Source organism: Homarus americanus, unplaced genomic scaffold (assembly GCF_018991925.1).
Source record: "Homarus americanus isolate GMGI-L3 unplaced genomic scaffold, GMGI_Hamer_2.0 scaffold32583, whole genome shotgun sequence".
NCBI lineage: Eukaryota > Metazoa > Arthropoda > Malacostraca > Decapoda > Nephropidae > Homarus > Homarus americanus.
This window is the reverse complement of record NW_024713129.1, coordinates 33,647,487-33,674,904: the sequence shown is the minus strand read 5'-3', so window position 1 is coordinate 33,674,904 and position 27,418 is coordinate 33,647,487. Positions and strand designations below refer to the sequence as shown.

The window sequence follows — 27,418 nt, the reverse complement described above, 5'->3', positions numbered from 1 at the left end:
CCTCCCAGAGTCCCGCCTTTGTGAAGACAGTTATCAATGCGTTGTTATTCCACTTCTCCTGGGAAGCTCAATCTTGAATTAATCTGTGTAAATCAACTTAAGTAATTCGCCAGACCTTTGTCAACTGAGGGTCATCTTTGAATGAGTAACAGTTAGTTTGTTTGTAATTATTGTCATTGCTGGAGTAGCGATCACTGGCAACTCAGGGGTATATATACCCCAAGATGAGCCAGGGAGAGTGCTCCCTGACGCTGCTTCAATGTTTCTCCAGGTATGTTTTTGTGTAGCCATTCAGTTAATTCAGTCAATTGTAGTGAATATCAGTGTTCACCAGTGTTCACGATTTAACAGTTGAATTGTCATTCACCCAGTGTAGAAGTAATATAACGTAAATACGTCTGTCGTCTAGACAAGAGAGTTGTTTGTATGGTCATGCTTCCCAGAGCGCTCCTTGACGCTGCTTCCATGTTTCTCCAGATCCCATTGTGATTCTTGCAACCATTCAACAACGGCCTGTAGGTCTTGATGTAGGGTTTCTGTACTTGAGAGGGAGTGGCAGCTGGGGACCAGTGCACTGATAGGTGTGTGCTAACCCGATAGGAGGCATTGGTTGAGGTGGTTGGTACTGGTCCGCTAAGCCGGTTAAGATAAGGTCAAGGGTATTTTGACCGTGTATGAGGAAGTTCACAACTTGTGATAGTGACATCTGGTCCTCGATATCAGTGGTGTCAATTTCATTATAATCCCCGCATATTACTAACTTGGGACATGGGTACCTAACTCTGAGGTGGTCTGAGGTGGTAATGAGATGATTGATAAGGATGTCTTTGGTGGGTGAGCGAGGAGGACGGTATGACACGCAGATTATGATAGAAGCACTGTGGCGCCGGTGGGCCCGAGGCACAACACGTACCCATAATGCCTCCACATCTGCTGGGACTTGAACATCCAGGTGTGACGGGCGTAGGTCATCTTGCCATAAGAGGACAACGCGCCCCCCTCGTCCATGTGAACGAAGGTGATGAAAGAGTTGATATCCCTCAATACCACACGTTTCATGCACGTTGGCAGCGACTGACCTGACTGTGGTTGCCAGGTCGTCAAATTTATTAGCTTGGGAAGTGACGGGAGATCATACCATATCCGTGGAACTTCAATGTAATGGTACGGTCTGTCAGGGGTGAGTTTCTCTGGTTTCCTAGTGGAGGTTATGGTCCTAATGGGCTTTTCTTTATGGCGCCCCTGTCCAGTGCCGGATTTAGACCTGTGGGGGCCCATGGGCAGCCTCTCTGTGGAGGCCCCTCTCATTATAACTACCCAAGAGGGTGGGGTGGCGAGTGAAGCGAGCCTAAACATCTGGGAGTTCCGGGGGGCGCTGTAAGTCCCCCGGGAAAATTTCGAAATTTGAACACTTCTTTGGAGAATTTTGAAGCCATATGCAGTTATATTGAGGAAATTTAAACATTGAGAAATTTTTAATTAACTGTTTATATAGTTGATAGTGTACAAATTCCCAAAACACACACACACACACAAAAGTGAGACATGACTGGAGTCATTCATGTGGTTTCAAGTCGACCAGCCCTGATATAGCTACTACCGCACATGTCAAAAATTTTCAAGAGACTTCACAGAAAAGAATATATTATTTGTTATTACAGAGAGGTGATTCTTTGCATTATTATTCAGATAAACCTCTACTCAAATAATGGTTCTGTCCAAGAATGCATGGAACAGATAAACATGAATTTTAAAGAATGAAAATAAAAATAATCCAAATGAATAAAGAAATAAATAACATATTGTAATATGTGGAGGACTCTGGGCAGCTGCCCACTTTGCCCACTCCTGAATCCGGCCCTGCCCCTGTCTACGGTTGCACGCATGGAATATGTTCAGTGACTTGAGTCGCTCGATAACACTGCCATCAGGATAACCGTTTCCACAGTTTAGAAGGTACAGACAGCGTCGAGAGTAAGTAATTGGTGGCCGTCTGTTCATATCTGTTGCTGTGGACGGACGGAAGTGTTTGTCCCCGGTGGCCATAAACTCACTGGCGGCACTTTGAGGGTCACTGACACTGGTAGACATCTGTTAATACTTGTCAGTCGTAAACACCATGAGTCCTTGTCTCTGGCGTTTAAGGTCGCCAACACAGTATCCACGATATATGTAAACACAGCGGTGGTCCTTGTCACTGGCACTTTAAAGGTGACCGACAAAGTGCCCACTATCTGGTAATGCACTGCTGTGTTTCTGTGCTTTTCCTTGGAATGCGCTCTCGGAACGCTGTTTGGTAATCAATCATTGCACTGATCACTTGAATGTTTTGCTGAAAAAATCCCGGTGTAGTAAGGCTGGTAGGGCGTTGGTATATAGCAGGGGGAGGGGGCGGGGCAGGGCCAAACAGACTCAGCCTGGCTGCCAAAACCGGGAGCGCCTTCAGGGCACGTCTTGTCTCACTGATGGTTGACAAGTGTGTGTGTGTGTGTGTGAGAAGTGACAAGTTGAGGGAATACTCGTCGATGATAAACATGCTACTTTAACTAACTGGCAGAACAAACCTTAGTCTCAGACCAAAGCTGATACCTTCCACAAGAAGAAAGCGGCGGCTCAGCGTGAACTTCGTAATGTAAAGAACGATTGGTGTAAAAATAAAGCACGCAAAACACAAAAATTTGCAAATCAGCACAAGATGCGTGAATTTTTCGATTCCACTAGAACATATTTTGGGCCAATCACTCGTGGCGCAGTCCCCCTCCACTCCTCCGACTATAACTCACTAACTAAAGACGACAAAGGCATCCTTCAGTGTTGGAAAGAGCACTACCATTCACTGCTTAACTGAAACACCGATGTGGATGTCCTTACTATCCAGCAGGTCCCTCAGCATCCAGAGCTGACCCACCTCAGCTATACTCCATCCCTGGATGAGGTAGCTACTGCCATCAAACAGATGAAAAATAACAAAGCCTCGGGACCTAATGGAATCCCAGCCGACGTGTATTAAGCAGTAGGACCTCTGCTTACCAGCCGTCTCCACTCTCTCCTGGAGAACATATGGGAAAAGGAGGAAATCCCCCAATCTCTTAAAGACGCCTCCATCGTCAATATTTATAAGAACAACGGAGACCGGTCAGACTGTCAACTACCGTGGCATCTCGGTGCTGTCCGTAGCTGGCAAGATTATCGCCCGAGTCCTCCTAAACCAGTGGTTCTCAACCTTTTTTACTCCATTCCCCCATTGAGGAATTTTCAACATCCTCGTGGCCGCCTTCATTTTTCTCTCACCCCCACAAATAATGTTGAAAAATAAAATGCAGGTGAAGAGAATACCCTTATTTTATTTCAAGGTTAACAATCATCATTATCTTATATTTTGATAGACTTACATGATTTTCATAACTGACGTCACTAGACTAGAGTGACTACTAGACAAGCCTCACAGCAAACTTGAATTTGGTTGGGAAAAAGTTCATATGACCTCTGCATATTTTGTCACAGCTCACTGGGAAGACTGACATTGTTTCCTTTCAGTCAGGTGACTGATCCGAGGTTGTGTCACTGACAATGCACATCTCATGTCCGGGTCCACATCCAGTCGGTTCCGGCTTTTACTCTTTATATGTAGAAGGGTGGAGAAACCAGATTCGCATAAATAGGTAGTTGAAAAAGGCAAGGGGACTCGAAGTGCAATCTCGCTAACTTTTGGATATGACTGATACATTGAGCACCAGAATACAGTCAGAGATCTTTCTTCATAGAGATCTTTGGCAGCAGAATCATTCTTGAGATCAAGAAATTCGTCCTGAACATCATTGGGAATGGTAGCAATATCAAGAGTGCCAGAGAGAGGATTCCTCACCAATTTCCCATCATCCTCCTCGAATTCTGGGAAATACTTTTTGAGCTCACTTTCCAAGGATTTCAGGTGCTGAGTGATTTCAGTTTTGAGTGATGGATCAAGCAGATGATCTTCATTCTCATCAAGAACAGTTGAAAGATTCTCAAACATGGCAACATTTCCTGCATTGACTTTCCTTTGCCAATTCTGGAGCTTGGCAAGAAATGCACGAAGACAATCCATGAGGTGAAACACATTTCTGTCCTTGCGCTGCAGCTTGAGATTCAGCCTGTTTAGCTGCTCAAATATATCTGCTAAATATGCAAGAAGTGGCTCCCACAACACCTCATTGAAGTGACTTAATAGATAATCTTTTTCTTGCACTTCCAGGAACAACTTAAGCTCTCCCTTAAGTTCAAACACTCGATTCACAACATTGCCCTTGGAAAGCCAGCGCACTTTGGAGTAAAAGAGGAGGGCTTCATGCTCTGAATCCATGTCTCTACAAAGGTTCTGGAAAAAGCGAGAGTTCAGATCTCCAACTTTCACAGAGTTGACACATTTGACCACTGCCTCCAAGTTCATCAGGGAGGGTTTTCGACGCCTGTGCAAAACGATGGATCATACAATGGATCCCCTTGGCATTCGGAGCTACTTCCTTGACACGCTTCTGGAACCCCGATTTTGATCCCAGCATCGCCGGAGCCCCATCCGTACAGACTCCACAACAATTTTCCCAGCTGATCCTGTTAGCTGTGAAGAAAGAAGACAGCTTTTCCAACACATCTACAGCTGTTGTGGTGGTCTCAAGTTGTGTACGGAACAGATATTCCTCCTTGATGTCACACAAGAAAACATACCTAACAAACACGAGTAGCTGTGCACAAGAACTCGCGTCCGTTGACTCATCCAGCTGTATTGCAAACATACCAGTTGGAGATAATTTGATCTCCTGTATCACCTTTTCCTTAATGTCATCTGACATTTCATTACTTCTCCGTTTCACTGTATCGTTTGACAAGGAAATTTGTTGAATTTCACGTTCACTTTCCTCTCCAAGAACCCGTTTGACCATTTTTAAAGCACATGGCTTAATTAAAGTTTCACCAATTGTATGGGGCTTCTTTTGCTTTGCTATTTCTAGGGAAACCTCGTATGATGCCTCAACTACACTTACGGTCTGTTGTTGGAAAGCACCACTCTCGTCCAGTTTCTGTTTTTCCAAACTCCGTTCATGGCGCCTGAAGAAATCGGTGTCTCTCTGCGCATACTGTGGATGGATCGTCATCAGATGATGCTTCACCTTACTAGGCCTCATAGAATCGTTCCCCAGCACTTTGAAGCACAACACACACTGAGGTTTCTCAATGCCATCAGCGAGGATTGATGTAAATCCGTAGTTAATGTATCCATCGATGTACTTCCGCTTCTTAGCAACACTAGTCAGAACAGACAAACAGACAAAGAATGATAAAGAAGGACAGATAAATAGGACAAGAGTTAGAATGGCAAACACACACACACACATTCACATACATAACACGCCCATGCACTCACACATAAAGCACACATACAGTCATACACAAACATGCACACAGGTAAACATTCACACTCAAGCTAGCAAGCTGAAGTGTACTTCCTCTAAGCAAGAACACGCCTCCTTTGACAAGCACTGCCCAACTTGGAAGAATGAGAAGAATAGTGAGTCATACCAATTTAGCACTAAAAATGGTAGGATTAAATAAGTAAAGAATGAGTATGAACAACAATGGCACCAATAAATAAGGAAATAATTAATAAAGGAAGTGTACAAATATTTCACCCACGTAAAGCAGCTACCACATGAATTGTGAAACAAAATAAGTAACACCAATCACGGAGTATATTATGCTTGAGTCAAGCTCAAACACAATATATGGTTCAGAGACAAAACACTCCACTGTTTTCGTGATGGTATCCCAGGCCAGACTGGGATCATTCGGTCCTATCACCACTTGCAAAGGGATGACACACGGACACGTACTGAACAAGTCAGTTCAGCAGCTCGGTCCAGCGCCTGTCACACAGACAGGGACCTGTGAAACCTTAAATAATACAAAAAAAAAAAAAAATAGCACCAGAGTATGAAAATATTAAAATTGCATTGTCGTTATGATTAAACAAAAAGACAAAAAAAAAAAGAATGAAAATTCTCTTCTGCCAAGTCAAAATAAGTAATACAAGTTTTGTTTAATTCAGATTCCCAACATTATTTGGAAACGTACAATTTATAACAGCTCGCCGTTGCTCCCCTAAATTCTTGTCAAGGCTCCCTTGGGGGCCATGGCCCCCAGGTTGAGAACCACTGTCCTAAACAGACTTCTTCCTGAGGCGAAAAACTTCCTCCCAGAATCTCAGTGTGGCTTTAGACCATCATGTGGCACCACTGACATGATCTTTGCTGACTGCCATATATAAGAAAAGCCCTCTGGTGGACCCTCAGCCGTTTCGGCTGCCCACCAAAATAAATTGTCATTGTGAGGCAACTCTACGATGGCATGAACGGCAGTGTCCTGCGTAATGGCACCCAGTCTGAATTCTTCCCCATCCAAACGGGGGTTAAACAAGGGTGTGTACAGGCACCAACTCTCTTTTCCATTTTCTTAGCTGCCTTGCTTACTCGTGCCGGAGGGGTGGACATCGAGTACCGGATGAAGGGTCTTTTCAAAATAAGACGACTCCAGGTAGGAACAAAGAAGTCGGCAGCTTCCATTACTGAACGTCAGTATGCAAAGGACCTCACCTTTGTCGCTCACACTGAACGTGACCAATAGGAGATCCTGAACACCTATGCAGATGCGTATGCACACTTCGGCCTTGAGGTGAATGTCGTAAAACTCAAATTCTCTTTCAGCCTGCCCCTGGTTCAGCCACACCTCCACCATCCATCCTCCTTAACGGCTCTACCCTGTCTAATGTTACCCACTTTCAGTATCTCGGCTCTCACTTGTCCACCACCGTGGACATCGATAAAGAGATTCAACATCGAATCAGATGTGCATTTCAAGCCTTTGGCAGACTTCAAAACCGTGTCTTCATCTGTAGGGAGCTGAAATTATCTACAAAGTTACGCATATATAGAACAGTTGTCCTCCCCATCCTGCTATATGGCAATGAGACAGGAGGCACCTCATGGCACTTGTACACTTTCACCAACGTAATCTACGTTCCATCCTCCGAGTTCGTTGGGAAGACAAGAGAACAAATGCCAGGAGCATCGAGGCAACCATTATCCATGAACAACTACGTTGGATTGGCCATGTTACCCGCATGGACGACAGTAGACTGCCAAAGCAGCTACTTTACAATCACCCAATGAATAGTAAACGTAACGCTGGCAAGCAGCTGAAAAGGTATAAGTATAGTCTTAAGACAAACCTGAAAAAAGTGCCAAATCGACCCCCTCACCTGGGAGACGATTACTCCACACCGTAACGTTTGGAGGATCACCATACTAGAAGGTGCCAATACTTTCGAGTTAGTTTGACTGCAAAACGAGGCAGAAAAGTACCAGTGCCGGAAAGACGCTACCGCCGCCCCTCCTGCACTAGGTGTAGCCCTCCACATGTGAAACATCTGTGAACTACCCTGCCGGTCCTGTATCAGCCTCTTTAGTCACCTAAGAACTACACCAGCATAGATGACGGTGACATCCTTATTAACTCATGCCCTTGTGTGCGTGTGTGTGAGCTGAGGGTGAGGGAGTATGTGTGTAAGAGATGTGAGAGTGAGGGAGTAAATAATAATAATAATAATAATAATAATAATAATAAACGGTTTATTAATAGAGTTGCAGCCGGTGGCTGAAAATATACAGACTTACATTTGATTTAGACATAATGATAAAATATGCATTGAATACATTTACAGGGCTGTACAGTACATAAATCAGGAGTTGTTTATTATTTTAACAATAGATGGGATGGTGGGTGAGGGAGTGTGTGTGTGTGTGAGAGAGAGAGAGAGAAAAGTAAGGGTGAGAGAGTTTAGTGAGTTAGAGGTGAGAGTGAGTGAGGGTGCGGGAGCGTGTGTGAGGGTGAGAGTAAGGGAGAGTATGAGAGAGATAGGAGAGAGATTGAAAGAGAGAGAGAGAGAAAGAGAGAGAGAGAGAGAGAGAGAGAGAGAGAGAGAGAGAGAGAGAGAGAGAGAGAGAGAGAGAGAGAGAGAGAGAGAGAGAGAGATTTTTATAGCTAACAAATTTATTGACAAAGCTTTGAGTACATAGGTCACAGTCATGTGGGTGATATTACTGTTTACTGCCACGCAGGACAGTGGTTCATGTACATTAGGAGTCATATTCTAATTGAAGACTAATCAGTGTGGGCTAGAAAATTTTGGATAATCAGCAAGAATGTGGCCTGAAGTCTTTGACAGTGTCACATTCAATAATATAGTGTTCAAGTGTATACTTTAAAGGTTTATCACAAAGTTTACATGCTGAGTGCTCCGGTATGGGTACAGCATCACTAACTTGCCAGATGTGTCTGTATCCTAGGCTAATTCTGGCCACGACTACATCATATTGTCTAATTCTGTCCTTATGCTGGCCATACCGATACCCCTTGTCGCAAAATTTGTCATATTTACTAATGCTACAATAGTCAGGTTTCTCTGCATTTCTCAGTTCTTCTAGATCAGAGTTCATGACTCTGACTTGAATTTTTTAAGTACAGCATTGGACAGGCCAAGGTCACGGGCAACATTTTCTTTCTTACATGCCTCATTGACCAGTTTATCAGCACGGTCATGATACCTAATTCCAACATGGGACAAAATCCACAGAAATTCAATACGAAAATTATTCTCATTGGCAGTTATCACATTTCTTTTAATATCACATACAACTTTAGACATAGATTTCAAAGCACTTTGAGAGTCACAGAATATCACCCCACCTCCATTTTCTTTAAGGTAGTCTGTGGCTAAGTAGATTCCAGTTAGTTCAGTTTGTGTTGTGCTGGCCCAGTTGTTCAGCCTTTGCTTGTTTGACACTATCATCTTCTTTTCTTTATATAATACAAATGCACAACCTGTTCTACCTGTGTTTGTCTGTACAGAACCATTAGTATAAGCATAACATTCACTTGATTTAATACTCTCTATGTGTCTGTTAATAGTTTCTAGTGTAATATCACTACATCGGTGTTTAATTAATAGGAACTGATATATCCACCCAAGGAGGAATGTCATTTATGGGTTCGTCTGGGGCGATTAGTACATTCAGTTTCAAGAGATTTGCAACACTTTTATGAAGACACGCCCCAAAGAGTCTTTTGTTGAAGGTTAGCGAGATAGTCGGGATTACTTAAATAGAACAACAACTCAGTTTGAGCTGTAGTTTGGGGACCATTGTTCTTCAAAAGTTTGACACAAAACATGGTATTAAGAAGAGCTATCCTCTCAGATAGAGAGGGCAGCCCGAGCTCTTTCCTCATGTTTACAATTCTGGTTGATTTTGGGCATCCTAGAATGATGCGCATGGCTTCATTTTGTACTACATCAAGGCTGTTTAGTTGTTTCGAGGGAATGGTTACGAGATGGGGAGCATGATAGTCAACTACAGATCGAATAAAGCGAAGATCGAAAGTACGAGCAAAGGTGATATTAACTCCATCGCTCTTTCCAACAAGGGATCTGAGAGGTCTAATGCACTGCAATATTTTGACAACGGAGGCTGTCGACGAAGTTCGCATCATTCACATTAATTCCAAGATATTTATAGGATCTACATAGCTCCAAGGGCATGCTGTTAATGTTAAAGTCAAGAGGCAGAGGGTTAGCAGGACGAGGATAGAGGACCCTCGTCTTGTCAACAGATATTATGAGATCACATTCCACAGTCCTCTGAGCAAATACATTCAACAAGGTTTGGAGCCTGGGCTTGGTCTGTGTCATAATGCAGATATAATCAGCATAACATATTACAGTTTCATTTGGCTGAACTGAAATGTCAGCAATAAGCTTGTGCATCAGTATATTAAAGAGCATAGGACTTAACACTCCTCCCTGAGGCGTGCCAAGCTCAAATGCTCTAATTCTGGTAATTTTGACTCCCCTAAACAGAACACTGGCATACCTGTTGGACAGATAACCCTTTAAGCATGTCAGGAGGTTACCTTGGATGCCAAAATTAGCTAGTTGCTTAAGTATAATGTCTCTATTAGCTACATTAAAGGGTGATTTAAGGTCTATGAAGGCTGTTTGTGTCTTGTCTTTTGAGTGAACAAGATATTCTGCAAAGCATGACTGTGTGCTGCGCCCGGGCATGAACCCATACAGATTAGGGACAAGTTTGTCTTTGACTTGAAACATGAAACGGTTGAGAACAAATCTTTCAAGGACTTTGCACATACAGGATGTGAGTTAAATGGGCCTGAAGTTTGGAGAGTTAGCTTTTGGGATTGGTACTATGTTTCCTTGAGTCCATGACTTTAGCAGAATACCTTGTGTGAGGCTCATTTGATACAGGTCGAACAGTGGGTGGTTAGGGACCTCATTCAACAATCTAAGGGTGTTATAGGTTATGCCATCCTCACCAGGGGAGGATGATTTACCTTTTATTAGTGTTGTTGTTAGTTCGTGGTGAGTTATAGGAAGCTGGTCAGTAAAGTCAGGTGAGGAAGAAGCTATTTCAATATTGAAACCCCTATTAATGTGTGTGGCTTTAAGATATTGCTGTATGTCAGGAGGCAGTGAAGTGATTTGTGACACTGGACCATTGGTCTAGTAACATGTCAGCATATTCTGCGGGGCTGTATTGAAGTTGGACTGGGGTGGGTGACTTGGTAATGGCTCTACTTTTGTTCCACACTTCTGCTAGAGTGGTTGTTCTATTAATACCCTGTAAGAATTGTTCCCAATAGGTGTTTCTCACCTGACCTTTGAGTTCACGAAATGCTCTGTTAGCTTTGAGGAATGCCAGGATGTTATTACTAGTTTTATATTGCTTATAAGTGTTGGCAACCTGTTCTACCCTCAGAGAGACTTGGATTGTTTCTGTACAAACTGAAGGTCTTATCTCAACATCCTCCTCTTATATCATTTAGTACGTACTTAATACGTAATCTAGATTAGTTCATTTATGCCATTACTAGAGCGTCAATAATTGTGTCAAGGCTCTCCACAACTCCATCATTTAATAGGACAAAATCACAGTAGATACTCATTTTATTATTTATTTTTTGTCTCCTAAAGGATGATGCGTTATACGTAAGTCAATTAGGATCTGTTGACAATATTAACATACAATTAGTGGCTAAATAGTACCAGGACATTATTGTACAGGGCATTATAACCAATGGTTTGTACATGAACAACCCTACCAAGCGTGTACATCATATAACTCCCTTGTCTTTATAACTCACTGCCTCACCTTCGTACACTATAACAGGAGTCTCAGAAAATCTTGTAAATAGATTCTTCCAAATTTCAAGAGTACCTTTGTTTCTTATAATTAGTGCCATTTATGAATGTTGTCCCTGAATAATGGGGCCCCGTAAGACTGACATCTTTAAAATTAGGATCCTTTATGGTTGGAACCCCTTAAGAGTGGGGTTCCTTAAAATAAGGGTTCCATAAGTTTGGGGCCCTCTAATACTGATATCCTTAAAATTGGGGTTCTTTATGACTGGGGGTTCCTTTTTCCGTTCATTACGTGGACGACAATTAATATTTTATTTGGCTAAAGCCAGACGATTTTATTCAGTTTAGAGGGGAGTCCGTACACACGCTGTAAAGATCGGTTTTCCTAAGGATTGAGACTTTAAGATTGTTTCTCTTATGATTGGGGGTGACTAAATATGTATGTAAGAATGCACGTAACTGGTTAACTTCAGCTAACTAAAAAAACTGGCACCATTCTTACACTGAGGTTCTACCCAAATTAGATACGCTCACTTTGTGTTTTTATTTTGATAACCAATTAGGTACAAGGTGCGTCAATAACATGTACTTAATTTTAAATACGTGCAACTCTGTATATATTTTACATATTTTTATTTTGTTTGCAGATAATTGAAGGAGACACTTGGGAGTTTACGGCAATATGGTTTTGACTACGGCACAAAAGTGTTAGTCGTCGAATTGTATATTGAAACAAAATCTGTGGTACAGACTCAACGTCGCTACTTTAACGTCAGAAGGGCGGCAACATCAAAATTAATTCACGGTATTGTGACGAAATTTAAGGAAAACGGAATCGTTCACAACCTAAATAAAGAGGCATTGTGTAGACCAAGGACCTCGGGGACGTTGGTCGCAGACCCAAATCTTGTGAACACTTTCGATGTCCTTTTCGTGGATTGCTAACCACCGAGTGCTGCACAGCATCAATGTTCTTCTGTGTACTTGAGATCCTCGGTCAACAAGTTAAGTTCGTTTTGACATTAACATTGACGAAAAATTTTCATCGGAAGAACTTTAGCGGATCTGGGCCCGTGGAGAACAGGCAAACTGAAGGGGTCTCTTGGGTGCTGGGATCCACTGAGTTGTAAAACTGTTAAGATGAGGTCGGTAATGGAGGTCCTACCGCACCACCTGAGTCTTTCCCGGGAGGCCTGGCTCGATGGTCCCCTATTTTCTATCCGTGCGTAGTTTCTGTCTTCCTTGTGTCCTATACACTATCTTTCTGTCTTCCTCATCTATTTTCCCTGTCTGGCTGTCTTCAGCCACTTTACTATTCTTGCTATTCTTACTATCCTTTATCTGTACGTATTCACTTTACCAATCAAATATTATAATGGAGGAAAAATTCGGATAATAATAATAATAATAATAATAATAATAATAATAATAATAATAATAATAATAATAATAATAATAATAATAATAATAATAATAATAATAATAATAATGATAATAATAATAATAATAATAATAATAATATTATTATTATTATTATTATTATTATCAGACAGGGTGTCCATGAATTCTTGTTTCAGTTTGGAAATTTTATTATAACAATACCAAATGATAAAATTATGCAGATTTTTGCATCTTGTTGCTTAACGAATATTTTCTCCCTCAATTTACACAATAGAGTGATAGATCCATTTCTTTGCTGAGCAGAATATTACAGGTGTGTATCTTGACCTGCTGGACTGTTACCTGGTCCCTCAGTGGGGAGAATTGCAACAATTTATTACTTTTGAGCAGGACAGTGCGACTGCACACTGGAGCTTGATTGTGTGTACCTTACCTGACGGGAAATTTCACAGTTCATATTCTTATGTTATGTTTGATAGTTAATCCAGTCGGGTATTTTTACATGACACAGTGACACAGGCCTGGGACTTGATGGGTTTTGCTGGCCTTGAATATTTTAGGGAGGGAGGGATATCTCCCAGGGTTGTGTGCATCAGTCGGAGGGAGGGGGGGCGTTCACATCGTGTTTTCTGCTGAGCAGTATGTGGGGGAGGACCTGGACTTCTAGGCAGTCACGGCCGTCTTCACTGCTGGAGATCAGATAACACCCATTACTACCGACAACATGTGTATCAAGATGCCAGGAGCGGCCACGTGACCGCAAACACGTGGGGCTGGATCAACCTCAACAGTGTAGGCGAGTTGGCGTAGATAATGTTTTTTCCTTCTGTTTGTGTTATAAATATATTGATATATATATTTTTCTTTAGAGCAAACATGTTTTCTTCCTATCAAGTGAAACACTTTTATTTCACCAAATAATTCTCAATTCAACTTAAGAGTGATATAATATAGTTTACTGGAACCAGTTTTACCAATTTACCAGTTGTGTTCTGACCTCACTAGGGGAAAGGTCACGGCAGGGTTAGCTCCAGAGGGATAATTATCAGATATGGCCAGTGATATGTGCGGTCTTGGGTATGAGAGTTTGTTGACCAAACTGGAGTGGTCCACTGAAGAATTGGCGAGGGCCAAGTTAGAAATTGAGAGGGCCACGTTGGAGAACCTGAAATTAAGGAAAGAGCTGGCGAAGTTAAAAGGAGAGGCTGGACGAGTAAAGCCAGTGTCTGACGAAAAATCAAACTAGTGGAAAGTCGTGAGTAGTAGGAGGACCAAGCTGGTGGTCAAGAAGCACTCGAAGGATACGACAACAACGACAACAACAGCTAAGTGTACCAACCCGTTCAGTCCCTTGATAGACGAATTGGACGTTAGTACAGTCAGGGGCAGGGATGACAAGGAAGGTATAAAAACTTTAATTGTTGGTGACTCACAGGTAAGGTACATGGACAGGGCCTTTTGTGGTAAAAACAAAAATAGGATGAGGGTGTGTTTGCCAGGAGCTGGGGTGGGGGATATAGTTGACAGGATGGACAATATCTTGTCTGGTAATGGGAACAAACCCATTATCTGCCTCAGTGCAGGAGGCAATGATATTGGCCGGTGTAGGAGCGAGGAACTTCTTGATAAGTTCAAGGCAGCCATAGATCGTATTAGGACTAAGGGAGGGATCCCTATCATATGCGGTGTCCTGCCTAGAAGGAGAGTTGGCAGTGAATGGTTGTCAAGGGCAGTTGGTGTTAACGACCGTCTTGACAGATATTGCAAGTCAATATCAGTCCCATTCATTGACAACTGGGACAACTTCTATGGCAGAAGGGACCTTTATGCTAGGGATGGGGTGCACCTGTCTAGGGATGGAGTAGCAACCCTGGCTGGGGCTCTAGAGGGGGCAGTTCAAAAGATATCGAAGTCTTTAAACTGCTAAGAGAACATGGGAGCACGGGGGTGGAGGAGACTGCAGTGGGAGCGGGTAAACAAGGCGAAAGATTACAGGGAAATAGTGTTAGGAATGATGACAAAACTAAATTAGACAGGGAGTTTAAAACTAAACGCGGTAAGGGAAAGACTCAGAACACGACTAACTTAAATGTATACTACGCGAACAGTAGAAGTATGAGAAACAAAATGGATGATATTAAGGCCTTGGTATGTACCGAAGAAATCGATATAATTGCATTCACTGAAACATGGATCAACCTAGACACACGTGAATTACCAGTCGAATACCAAATTGCGGGTTACAAACTGTTCCATACCGATAGGCAGACCAGGAAAGGAGGCGGAGTAGCAATCTATGTTAGGGATAATCTGAAGTGTGAAATAAATAAGGAAATAAAAACTGAGAGGAATACAGAAACAATTTGGATAGAATTAAGCGACGGTCGGGAAAAATTAATCACAGGGGTAATATATAGACCCCCAATCTTGATAGCGTCAATGAGCGACTTATCTGGGATGAAATGCGCAGGGCTTCCATACACAACAAAGTCTGTATAGTAGGCGACTTTAACCTTGGCCAAATAGATTGGACTGTCCTTACGGGTAACTCAGAATCAGAGGATTTTCTCGAGACGATCCAGGACTGTTTCCTAAGTCAACATATAACCGAACCCACACGGGGTAATAATATACTCGATTTAGTTCTGTCGAACAGAGAAAACCTCATTAGCAATGTCGAGGTAGGGAACGAACTTGCAAACAGCGATCACAAAGAAATTCGATTCCAGTTAGATTTTCAGGGCAGACGTAAGGAAAATTCCACTAAAGTACCAGATTTCAGAAGGGCAAACTTTGACAGTTTAAAGAGGCAGCTGAGAGAGGGGGTGTCGCGCTTGGCCGTGAACCTGACAGATGACACCGACCTGATAACGAGATCTGAGATTGCCGAGTTCCACGATAATTTAAATAGTGAGTTACTTAATGCACAAAGGCAGAACATACCATACAAAAAACTCAGATCAGACAACAATGACCCTAAATGGATAAATAATTATTTAAAGAACATCATTGGCCAAAGGAAGGCTATAGGTAGAAGGATAAATCGTGGCGAAATTCACCTCCGGGACTATTATAGGGTATTGGCGAGTAGAGTTAAAACCGAGATAAGGAAAGCAAAGAGGAATAATGAGGTAAGGATAGCAAGGGAGGCGAAGACAAACCCCAAAGGATTCTACCAAATGTATCAAACTAAAACACGAGAAAAGATTGGACCAATACGGTCAGACTCCGGCGAGCTCACTGATAACGACGGAGAAATGAGCAATAATTTGAATAAATATTTTTCAACAGTTTTCACCACCGAAAATCTAAACATGATACCCGAGGCACCGACTCTATTCAGAGATAGTGAAGAAAACAAATTAAGTGAGATAGTAGTGACTAGTAACGATGTTAGTAAGCAAATAGACAAACTAAAGCCTAATAAGTCACCTGGTCCCGATGAGATATTTGCCAGAGTATTAAAGGAATGTAAGGAAGAGCTTAGTATGCCCTTAGCAAAGTTGTTTAACATGTCCTTAAAAACAGGTGTAGTACCAGAATCCTGGAGGATAGCGAATGTAATACCGATTTTCAAGAAGGGGGATAGATCACTATCATCTAACTACCGCCCAATCAGTCTAACATCAATAGTAGGCAAATTACTGGAAGCAATCATTTCAAACTCTATTCGAAATCACCTGGAGAAGCACCGATTGATCAATGATTCCCAGCATGGCTTCACAAGCGGACGTTCTTGCCTAACTAATCTATTAACATTCTTTTCATCAGTTTTCGAATCAGTGGACGAGGGGCACAATTATGATGTGGTATATCTCGACTTTAGCAAAGCCTTCGACAGAGTCCCCACGAAAGACTAATTAGAAAGGTAGAAGCTCATGGCATCAAAGGTGACATCCTTAAATGGATTAGGGCGTGGTTACAGGACAGGAAACAGCGAGTGAGCATTAACGGCACTAAGTCCCATTGGAGCAACGTCACAAGTGGAGTTCCCCAAGGCTCAGTACTTGGACCATTATTATTTATTATATACATAAACGACATAGATATCGGCATAGACAGCAACATAAGTAAATTTGCTGATGACACTAAAATAGGACGTGTTATCAAATCTGACGAGGACTCAGCAAAACTACAGGAAGATCTAAACAAATTTTTCGAATGGTCTGAAAAATGGCAGATGAAATTCAACGTGGACAAATGTAAAGTACTCAGTATAGGAGATGTAAACAGGGAAACCAGATACCAGATGAACAACGATGCCATAGAGAAATCCGACTGCGAGAGAGATTTAGGAGTAATGATAAGTAGGAACCTTAAGCCAAGTAAACAATGTGTTTTTGCTCGTAACAAGGCTAATAAAGTACTTGGGTTCATACAAAGGAGTGTTAGTTACAAGACTAGCGAGGTCATCCTAAAACTGTATCTTGCTCTTGTGAGACCACACCTGGATTACGCAGTTCAGTTCTGGTCACCGTATTACAGAATGGATATAGAATCCTTGGAAAGAATTCAGAGGAGAATGACAAGACTAATCCCGGGCATTAGGAACCTTGAGTATAGAGACAGGTTAAAGCATCTTAATTTGCACTCCCTCGAGAGACGTAGAGCGAGGGGCGACCTGATAGAGGTGTATAAGTGGAAGACAGGGCTAAACAAAGGGGACATTACAAAGGTACTCAAATTATCCAACCAGGAGCGAACTCGTAACAATGGTTTTAAATTAGACAAATTTAGATTTAGGCGTGAAATAGGTAAACACTGGTTTGGAAACAGAGTAGTGGATGAATGGAACAAGTTACCAAATATCATCATTAACTCGAATACGCTGAATTGCTTCAAACATAGGTTGGATGCTCATATGAGCAATAGGGGTTGGGTGTAAACGGGACTGCCCAGTATGGGCCAATAGGCCCGCTGCAGTTTCCTCCATTCTTATGTTCTTACGTTCTTAATTGGAACACATAGCAAACTCCCAGACAAAGTATGTCTTAAACTGTGTGTGTCTGTTTTCTGTGCACATAGACACGACATAGAATGGATTATTCACATGATCGAGGTGTCTAGCAGACAGTGTAACGAGGCGTGTGTGTGTGTGTGGGGGAGAGGCATTTCGTTTGTGCTCGCAAATACACTGGTTTTCGTCGTTTAATTTAGGTCGAAAAAATTATTCATGGTATTCATTGATTTGTTCCTGACGTTGCTGGCAACATGGCAATCTAGGAATGAAACGCGCCCTTTAAACCATAAAGCGACGCTTAACTATGGACCCGGTAGTTCCAACATGTGTGTTAGTGCCACAGCAAGGTTAGCCAAAACTGCCTGGCACAAGATTTTTGGCCAGTACTATGCATCCAATTCATACGAATCTCATAAATAACTCTGGGTGACCTAAAAACCAATTATCCAAACTAGCTATTGACCTTTTCCAATAAGATAAATATTTTCTGATCGTTTTAAAATGAAATAAAATAATCGACTCCTTGGTTGCGATGTCAAAGATGTTAGGTTGTATTAATCTGATTGGTTATTTTTCGGCATTAGTATAATAGATTTTATAATTGGTCTATCTTTGTCCCCTTTCCATGCCTCCCTATGATAAGTTAGCTATGTTGGGTGTTGATATACGTGCAGCATCAAGACAGGTATGTCATACAATATAGGAGGGAGACGACGGCTTCAATTACTCCACATCTAAGGCAGCTGTAAATTAATTTTCCTCTTCAACAGCTTTACCTTACGGATCATATTGATCACAAAGAAAACGATAGTCGATGTCTCGAGAAACTCCAAGAAACAACATAACAACACTTTACTCGTCTCTATACTTCAGTCTCTCCATCTGAATATATAAATAACGAACGCCAGACTCCCAAGCATAAACAGATTAATTTAACTTATGGAGAAGTACAACAGCAAATGTATGAATGTTGGCACAGGACCAAACATTAAGGGAAGGGACGGGATACACAGAGAGATGGAGGCTGGTGTTGCTCGTGCCGGTTTTTCCGTCGAGTGACCACATTGGCTCGCCTGCTGGTTCCCGACTGATAAGCCGCCGCCTTGCACACCAATTTTTCCCGCGCTTTTATCTTCCCGCGCCAGCCTGAAGGAGGTCAGTTGACGTCATAGCTAAAGGTTCCAATAATACAAAACAAAATTACATCTTGCGTCGAAGGGAGTTCCACGAATCTGAATTGGATATAAATTATTTGAAAAAGTACGATTTATAAATATGAATTTCCTAAGAGAAGTAGCGTTGTTTTTGAGATAATGCTGGAGGGTGGGGACAAATAGACAACGAAGGACATTTTTGGAAAAACTTAGACGTCACTGTATGGGTTAAAACTCTTCTTCTAATAATGTCTCTTATAAAATCATTCTGAAGCTTCCTGACAAGTTAACTGAGCTTCACTTTCTGATTTCTTTTTTTTTTAGTGTTCCATTCGATTCTTGTACAAATTAAATTTCAAAATCCTCACTAAAGGCTACTAGCTGGTCATACTTGGCTAAACAAACGCTTGTAATCTATATCATACATTTATTTTATCCTCTTCATCACTTGTCAACTGATTTACAGGTCGGGCGGTCAGTCTTTTATCTGTTATGTTTTATGACAAATACTGGACATGTGCTGTACAGTCGCTCCAAAGAGTATCCTTGGTTTTTGCGTCTTTACTCTTTGAAACGATGGACGAAATGCTTTGATATATCCTCTGGTGCATCGTCTTATGTTGGCATGCCAGCTGGCTATACCGGTAATACCTGGAGAAGGTATTTATGAAACATCTGCAGGAATGAAACTTAAATTACTGGTAATTTTGAAATTCTGGCAGTTTTCTGCACAAAAGTGTTACCAGATAATTTGGTCCACATAGTAGAAATGGTGTATACCAATACCCGTGATCGACTGTACAGTACCAACCATTCCGTAAATAGTGGACTACAACTGTACTGCGCAAATCATATTCGTCCTTAATATGTCTTTAATTCATATTGCGCTACATAACATTCAAATCCACCGCGCTTGTAGAAAATCACAGAAAACGGTAGAAAGCGAGAAACTTTGGTAAGGGATAACTCACCTGCTGTATGTTGTTTTATACGAATTTTACCAATGTACGGGCATATAATATTAAGAGTATGTACTGATAGTATTAAGGAGACCTCAAGGTATATATAAAATGATTGGGAAGGTCCAATTGACACGGAATAGTGTACTTCAAGGGATAAGTGTAATTTTGGGTCATAATATTTACGTCTTTGAACGATTAGTAAACATAGCTAAATCAGGTATCAGATAAAAATATATGAGAACAATCATCTGGAAAAAGGATAAATGTATCCGACCTATGTGAAGTGTTGGAAGTGATCCAGAAACTATGCTTCTAAGAAAATATCTTGTATACCTCGGTGTGAGCTTAATACACTTCGTTAACCCATGTGACGAACAACCACGAACAGTGCAATGATCAAAGAATCTTATGAATGTGTTCAGCGATTGCAACGTGTTGGGGGAGGATCCCTAAATACAGATTAAAGTGAAGTGGATATACCCACGCCAAGAAAACACTAGCCTAGGTCTTTTTTCCATGTTGGCGCCCAAGGCGCCCCTGGTTACGGTTCTGAGTTAATGATATAACCCAATTAATTTCCCCAGAAACTAGCAAACCGGTCTCTTACTTTAGTATGTTATTTTGAATTAAGATATGTAATTATGAGGCATAAAATCACAACAGATGAGAAAGTGTATCGGTGAGAACCAGAATACTGTCAAAGTGAAATTTAAAGTTTGGAAACTGTAGGTTTAGTTCAGGGCGAGACGCCACGACATTGTATCTTTTTTTTTTCTTTTTCTTTTATCCTCTTTACCAAATGATCGGCTCGCTAGCCGCTTGGGCGATCGGTCACGTCTCTGTTATGCACTGTTGGCAAGTACTGGGCATGCACCGGCTCCTGAATTTACCTGAACCTGCTCCAGTGTTGGTCAAGTCTGGTCTTGAAAGAGCTCACACTCGGTGCCGTCACAACACTTTTTGGTAGATTGTGACAAGAGTTCACAACTCTCACTCCGAAAAAGTTTGCCCTCACAGTTTTCTGGACTTACGGCTTCTTCAATCTTGAGCTGTGATCCCTTGTGGGGCGAGCGTCCGCCAGCTCCAAGTAAGGACACTCGACTGAGTAGTGCCCCTTGAGATGCTTATACACCTCAATTAGGTCACTCCTTGCCCGTCTGTAGTATAAGCTAGGCAGGTTCAGGCGCTCCAACCTCTCAGGGTAGCTGAGGTGCCAAAGTGCAGGGACCAGTCTGGTGGCCCTCCTTTGAACATTTTCAACCAACTAACATTCCCGAGCATATCTCGGGGACCAGACGGGGTGACAGTACTCCAGATGGGGAAGCACTTCATTCTTGAAGATCGTTACGAGGGGCGGACCGTCTAGATATCTGAACGACCTTCTGATAAGACCCAATAATTTATTTGCCTGATTTACCTTCTTCTCACATTGGCCCGAGAACTTCAGCTCATTGTCAACATACATACCTAGGTCCTTCTCACATTCAGTCTCAAATAGTGCAGTTTCTTCATCCCGTTCGGACATATGATACTCCTCCTTACCGCTGGTACGCCCCAGGTGCATCCTCTTACACTTCGTGACATTGAATCTCAGCAGCCATTTCTTCGACCATTCTTGGAGCCTACAGAAGTCCTTCTGCAGCTCTTCACAGTCCGCTTGGTTCTTTTATTTCCCGAAATAACTTGGCGTCATCGGCAAACATTTGTATGGAGGAGTGTGCAACGTCAGGCATGTCATTTATGAAACAAACAAACAACAGCTGGCCCAATACACTGCTCTGTGGTACCCCGCTTGTGACAGGTACGGATGATGATTTCGTGCCATTAATCACCACACACTGCTTGCGGTCATGTAGAAAGTCTTGTATCCATGCTAGGACATTTCCTCGAATTCCGTACCCTTCCAGCTTGATTTTCAGCCTTTTGTGGGGGTACACAGTCGAAAGCCTTGGCAAAATTTAGGTAAATATTGTCGATATTACCACCCTGTTCCAGAATATGGGTCCAAATATCCACTACCTTGAGCAATTCTGTTAAGCAGGAGCGCCCCGGCATAAAACCGTGTTGGCAATCCTTTACAAGGTTGTTTCGTAGTAGATGTTCCGTTGTGGCATCATCTCTGATAATACTTTCAAGTATTTTACATATTATGCTGGTCAGGCTCACCGGTCTATAGTTGTTCGTGGAGTTACGATCGCCCTTCTTGAAGATAGGACTCACATAAGCCACTTTCCATTCACTGGGGACCTTTTGTTCTTCCAGGCATTTACAAAACAAAATCTTCAGGGGCTCGGCAAGCTCGTTGCACAACTCTTCTAGCACTTTAGGATGCACCATGTCAGGGCCGGGACTCTTAAGGACCTTTAGCTTTCACAGTTTATTTCTAATACCCTCTTCTGTGAACACAATGTGGGTCAGTGCTGTGGCGAACCGTCTGTCCTCAAACGCAGGAAGGTTAATCGCATCCTCTCTTGTGAACACCGAGGAAAAGAAGCTGCTCAATGCCTCAGCTGTATCTTGGTCAGAATCTGCGTAACAACCATCTTCAAGCCTCAGGTCTGATACTCCTACTCGCGTTTTTAATTTCGACTTTGAATAGCGGTAAAACGCCTTTGGGTTTGGTTTGACCTCGCTTGCAAGCAGCCTCTGGAACTCCTTTTCAGCCCTTCTACACTCTATCTTTGCTTGGTTTCTGGCCCCTGAATACATCCTCCTGTCCTGCTCATCGTTTGTCCCAACCCACATCTTGAATTTCTGTTTTCTTCTTAACTTTGTCGACCGTCGCATGTTTCATGTGTAGGGATCCCCTCGTATTCCTAGTGGCACTGGGTTTGGTCTTGGGTATAGATTTATTGATCAAATGGGTCACTTTACTAGTTATGATATTCAGCGTAGTGTCTGCGTTCTTGTGCCTTAATGAGTCAGGCCAGTGGATACCCCTCATCTCTTCCCTCATCCCGTTGTAATTTCCCTTGTAATATTTGCACCTTGGAATGGCCTTATCTTGAACTAGGTAACAGTTAAATCTGAATGACAACACTATACGGTGACTGGTGCCAACTGGGGCAAGGTGTTCCAGTTTGGCCACTATACCCTCCTCGTTTGTTATGATGAGGTCTAGTGGCTTAGGTGTTTGCTCCCCTCTGTTATGTGTCGGGTCTCTAACATGTTGGAACAGAAAATTATCTCTCAGAGTTTCTACAAAAAGAGTAGCAGGGTTATTCAAGTCATTCGGGGTGGACTCGTTTCTCCAGTCGATGTCGCCATAGTTAAAGTCGCCCATGATAAGGAAGTGGGGTTGAGCATAGCCGCATTGTCTATTAAGGCTCTTCAGCTCCTTTGATTTAGTGGGCCACAGTTTGGGGATCTGTAGATACACCCGACAATAAGTAAGTCCCCCCCTTTAATTTAATTTTACACCACTTGGACTCTTCAAAAAACATCCTCTCCTTGTACCCTCGCCTGGCTGGCTCTAAGGTCTTGCCTAGCATAGATAACCACAGCCCTCTTGCAAGTTTCTTGAGAAAGGATCGTAAATGAGTCATATCCAGCAATACTGAACTCACATTCCTCTGGGTCGATTCTCCTGTTCTTGTACAACAGTTCTACAACTCCTACAATATCTGGTTGGTGTGCCTTCAGTAGTGTTTAAAACTCCTCTCTCTTATCAAGGAATGTTTCAGTATTAGTGTACATGACATTCAAGCTAGAATTTGTTCTCGGTAACGTCTCTGCTCTTAGTAGTAACCCCCCCCCCCCATTCTCAGAAGCTGCAGCATTTGCTAAGTACACTGTGTATTTTGCAGGGTGTGGTTAGAAATGTCATTGTTTACAAGGCGCTCGCCTCCTCCCGGCTGATAGGCGAGCTGGTGCCACCTCCCGGGTAGGGGGTTAGAGCGGTGGAGGGTGCGCTGCTGTCCCCTGGCCCTGTGTCGGCACACTTGCTTCCACTACCCTTCCCTGAATATAACCCATGTACACCCGTCCCCGTTCCTCCCGACTCTTCCCTTCTCTGCTTCAAGCCCTGCAGGAGTTCTTGTGCTGTTCCCTCTGCATTACCATGCGATCTGGGTGAATGAATACACTCCGAAATGCCTCGCTCCTTGCTAAGTTTTTGCCTGCCGAATAACCTCCCATTTCTCCTCCTCACTCACTAGTGTGATCCTGAGGGGGCGAGGCTTATCCCCCTGCTTTTGTCCCAGCCTCCTCACATCCTGAGGGGTTGATGGCATCTTCAGAACCTCTGTACAAATATTCTTAAACTGCATCTTATCGTGTGTTATCTTACTCTCAGTTCCCTCTGCCTGGCTCTCAGGGACTCCAAAAACTATTACATTGTTCCTGCGCTGGAAACGTTCCCATTAATTTTAATTTCTTCGACACACTTCTTCAGAGTCCCTAGCTGCTGTAGAACCTGTTCTGATCCTGCATTACTCTCCGCCACCTCCCGTGGCCCTGCTAATACCTCAGCATAACTCCTCTTAGCAACCACCTCCATTCTGTCGGCTACTTCCTCAGTCTTAGCAAGGATCTCTTTCCCAACTTGTTCTAGTTTGACTATGAAGGCCTGAGCTGCCACCTTTTATGAGGGCCTCTGTGTGCCAGTAACAATTCCTTTTACTCTCATACTTATTACCATTGGTAGCGTGACGAGAGGAGGCTCGTGGGTAGATGTAATGATAGTAACAAGTAATAGGGAAGAAATAACGGTAAATACTGTAGGTAAATAATAGACACAATATACAAATACAAAATTTATTTAAACATTAATATGAAATTAGGAGAAAGAATTTATTTGTACCAACAGACGAAATCTAGTACTCGGCCCTCAGGCTCAACATACTCACACCACTACTGGTTGGACATACTCAATAACACTTCCAACCCTACTGGGTGGACATACTCAATAACACACAACTCTTATAGTCACTTAGAACCATAAAGACCAGGACAACTGCCACTACCACCTTCAGTCGTCAGGAGTGATACTCAAGCAACAGCCATGGGGTCCAGCCACCATGGAGTACTTTCCGACGAACTCTGGAGATCCCAGTGGATTAATCCCACCACACAAATAGCCCTACGGAGTTAGACATTCATCCACCACTGATGGGGGCTGGTAGTGGTGTGTGGCTTGGTGATCCGGGGTCACCTCGCAGGCCTCGCGTTAGGGCCAGACGAGCCAGCTATGGGGGCCATAGGTAGTCTGAAGTGTCTGACGGCCGGGTCTCACGAAGGTAACTGATCCTACTGGACCTCGGACATCTCCCCAGACATAGTGGATACAACATCCACGCTACAGACACGGCCTAGGCTGTGTTAAGGATCTGTATGGATGAAGGGACGGGCACTCACTAACGGTGACAACAACATCACGTTTCAGGGGACGTTAAAGACGTAAATATGACTTCACTCAGAGCATATCAACTACGTTACTGTAACACTTGCACAATCAACTATTAATTGGGTCAAATCACTTAAAGAAGGGCGAATTACAACACAGTGGAATGGCATACCTGTATGGGTGAAGGGACGGGCACTCACTAACGGTAGAAATGCCCGCGGCGCCCTCACTCAAAATAGGCCAGGGAGTCCACCTACTTCTATTCCGATGAATTAACCCACTGTACACTCTGACGTTGAAACTGAGACTATGAACTCAGTTTCATTCCCTACTATTATCTTCACTAACAATGCTCTGACTCAGCTATCAAAAGCAAAATTAAATTAATTACAAAGGGTTGGATGGCAACAGGTCCCAACATACAGCGTCTGCTACGAAATCCGCGGATTATATTCAAAGTTCCCTTAAGACAAAGACGGGGAAACAGAGAAAACGGGGGACGTTTCCACTGAGGGACTCGGAAGGTTATGTGGACGTTTGAGCGTAATATGAATCCTTAAGGTTTTCAGGTTAGCCATTATCACGATCATGACATGGCAACCAGCAAGGCTCCAGCTTCATCTATTTTCGTCCCTCGGGAACTCGTTCCCCTATGGCTTGCAATCGCCTCATTCACCTTGACTTTGCAGTCAGGGCAATACCAGCAACAGCCTTCATGCTTTACGGCAGTTTGCATCATTCTAAACGTTGCATTAGTCAGGCCTGTATCCGACGTCCCCCTGCAGTAATCACATATCATACTCATGGTGGTTGTTGTAGGGGGGGGGGGGTGCAGACTTTGTATAGATCTACACCTATTTAAAAATAAAGAGAAAAAAACAGCACTTAGCTGCCCTCTGCTGGTGTTAACCTCCCCTGTTGCCTTTAGAGTTGTCTTCTGTTTTTCTTCTCTTTTTTTTTCAGTTCACTTCGGCTATTTGTCGGTACAGTATTTATGTGCTATCTCTATATACACTGCATTTTGCTATGAATAACTGAGTTTATACACCCACCCAATCCTTTAGAAACACAGAAAAATTAAATCAAACTTTCTTTGGGGCGGTAATAGAATGCCTTTAAGGATAGCCAAGCTTGTTGATTTTATTTATTTTTTATTTTAACTAATATTTCATTAATTCTATCTTCGCCACTGACTACCAGCGAAATGCTTGGGCGATCGGTCACGTCTCTGTTACTCACTGTTGGCAAATACTGGCATTCACCGGCTCCTGAATGTACCTGAACCCGCTCCAGTGTTGGTCAAGTCTTGTCTTTGAAAGAGCTCACACTCTCGGTGCCGCCACAACACTCTCTGGTAGATTGTTCCAAGAGTTTACAACCCTCAACCTGAAAAAGATTGCCCTCACGCCTTGTGGACTTGGGGGCTTTTTCAATCTTGAGCTGTGACCCTGTCTGCCCAGGTGCTGAAGTGCAGGCCCAGTCTGGTGGCACTCCTGAAACACCTAACTGATCCTGGAGCATATCTCGGGACCAGATGGGGTGCCCATGTGAAGCACTTCACATAAGCCCTATTTTCCTGATTACCTCACGCCCCAGCCTGCCCCTAGGTCCTTCCATGTCTCAACTGCAGGTTCTTCATCGCTGGAGATACGCCTGCTGGGTAATGCCTCCAGTTGCATCCTCTTACACTTCGTGACATTGAATCTCAGCAGCCATTTCTTTGACCATTCCTGGAGCCTACAGAGGTCCTTCTGCAACTCTTCACAGTCCGCTTGGTTCTTAATTTCCCGAAATAACTTGGTGTCATCGGCAAACATTTGTATGGAGGAGTGTACAACGTCAAGCATGTCATTTATGAAACAAACAAACAAAAGTGGGCCCAATGCACTGCCCTGTGGTACCCCACTTGTGACAGGTACAGATGATGATTTCGTGCTATTAATCACCACACACTGCTTGCGGTCATGTAGAAAGTCTTCTATCCATGCTAGGGCATTTCCCCAAATTCCGTACCCTTTCAGCTTGATTTTCAGTCTTTCGTGGGGGTACACTGTCGAAAGCCTTGGCAAAATTTAGGTAAATATTGTCGATATTACCACCCCGTTCCAGAATATGGGTCCAAATATCCAATACCTTGAGCAATTGTGTTAAGCAGGAGCGCCCTGGCATAAAACCGTGTTGAATCCGTCGGTTAATCCCCCAATTAACTGGGTTGTTCACATAAATTAAATATTGGGGTTTTAGTAACGAGACCCAATGAAGTTCCTTTGTTTTATTATAAAAGGATTATGTCTATAATTCCTGAGTGTAGATCAACCGTAAGTTCCACTATTTATGAGTGAACGAGAAAGA

At 42.9% G+C, this 27,418-nt stretch overlaps 1 protein-coding gene across 1 annotated transcript; it reads right to left on the bottom strand.

The window, feature by feature from the left end:
- Window positions 1–4,346: 4,346 nt before the first annotated feature.
- LOC121870748 (zinc finger BED domain-containing protein 5-like) lies at window positions 4,347–26,745 on the bottom strand. Its single transcript, XM_042372696.1, has 2 exons — window positions 26,651–26,745; window positions 4,347–5,283 (listed from the first exon to the last, which is right to left on the bottom strand). Exons 1-2 carry the CDS (start codon window positions 26,743–26,745, stop codon window positions 4,347–4,349), a joined length of 1,032 nt encoding a protein of 343 aa, XP_042228630.1.
- Between the last annotated feature and the right edge of the window lie 673 nt (window positions 26,746–27,418).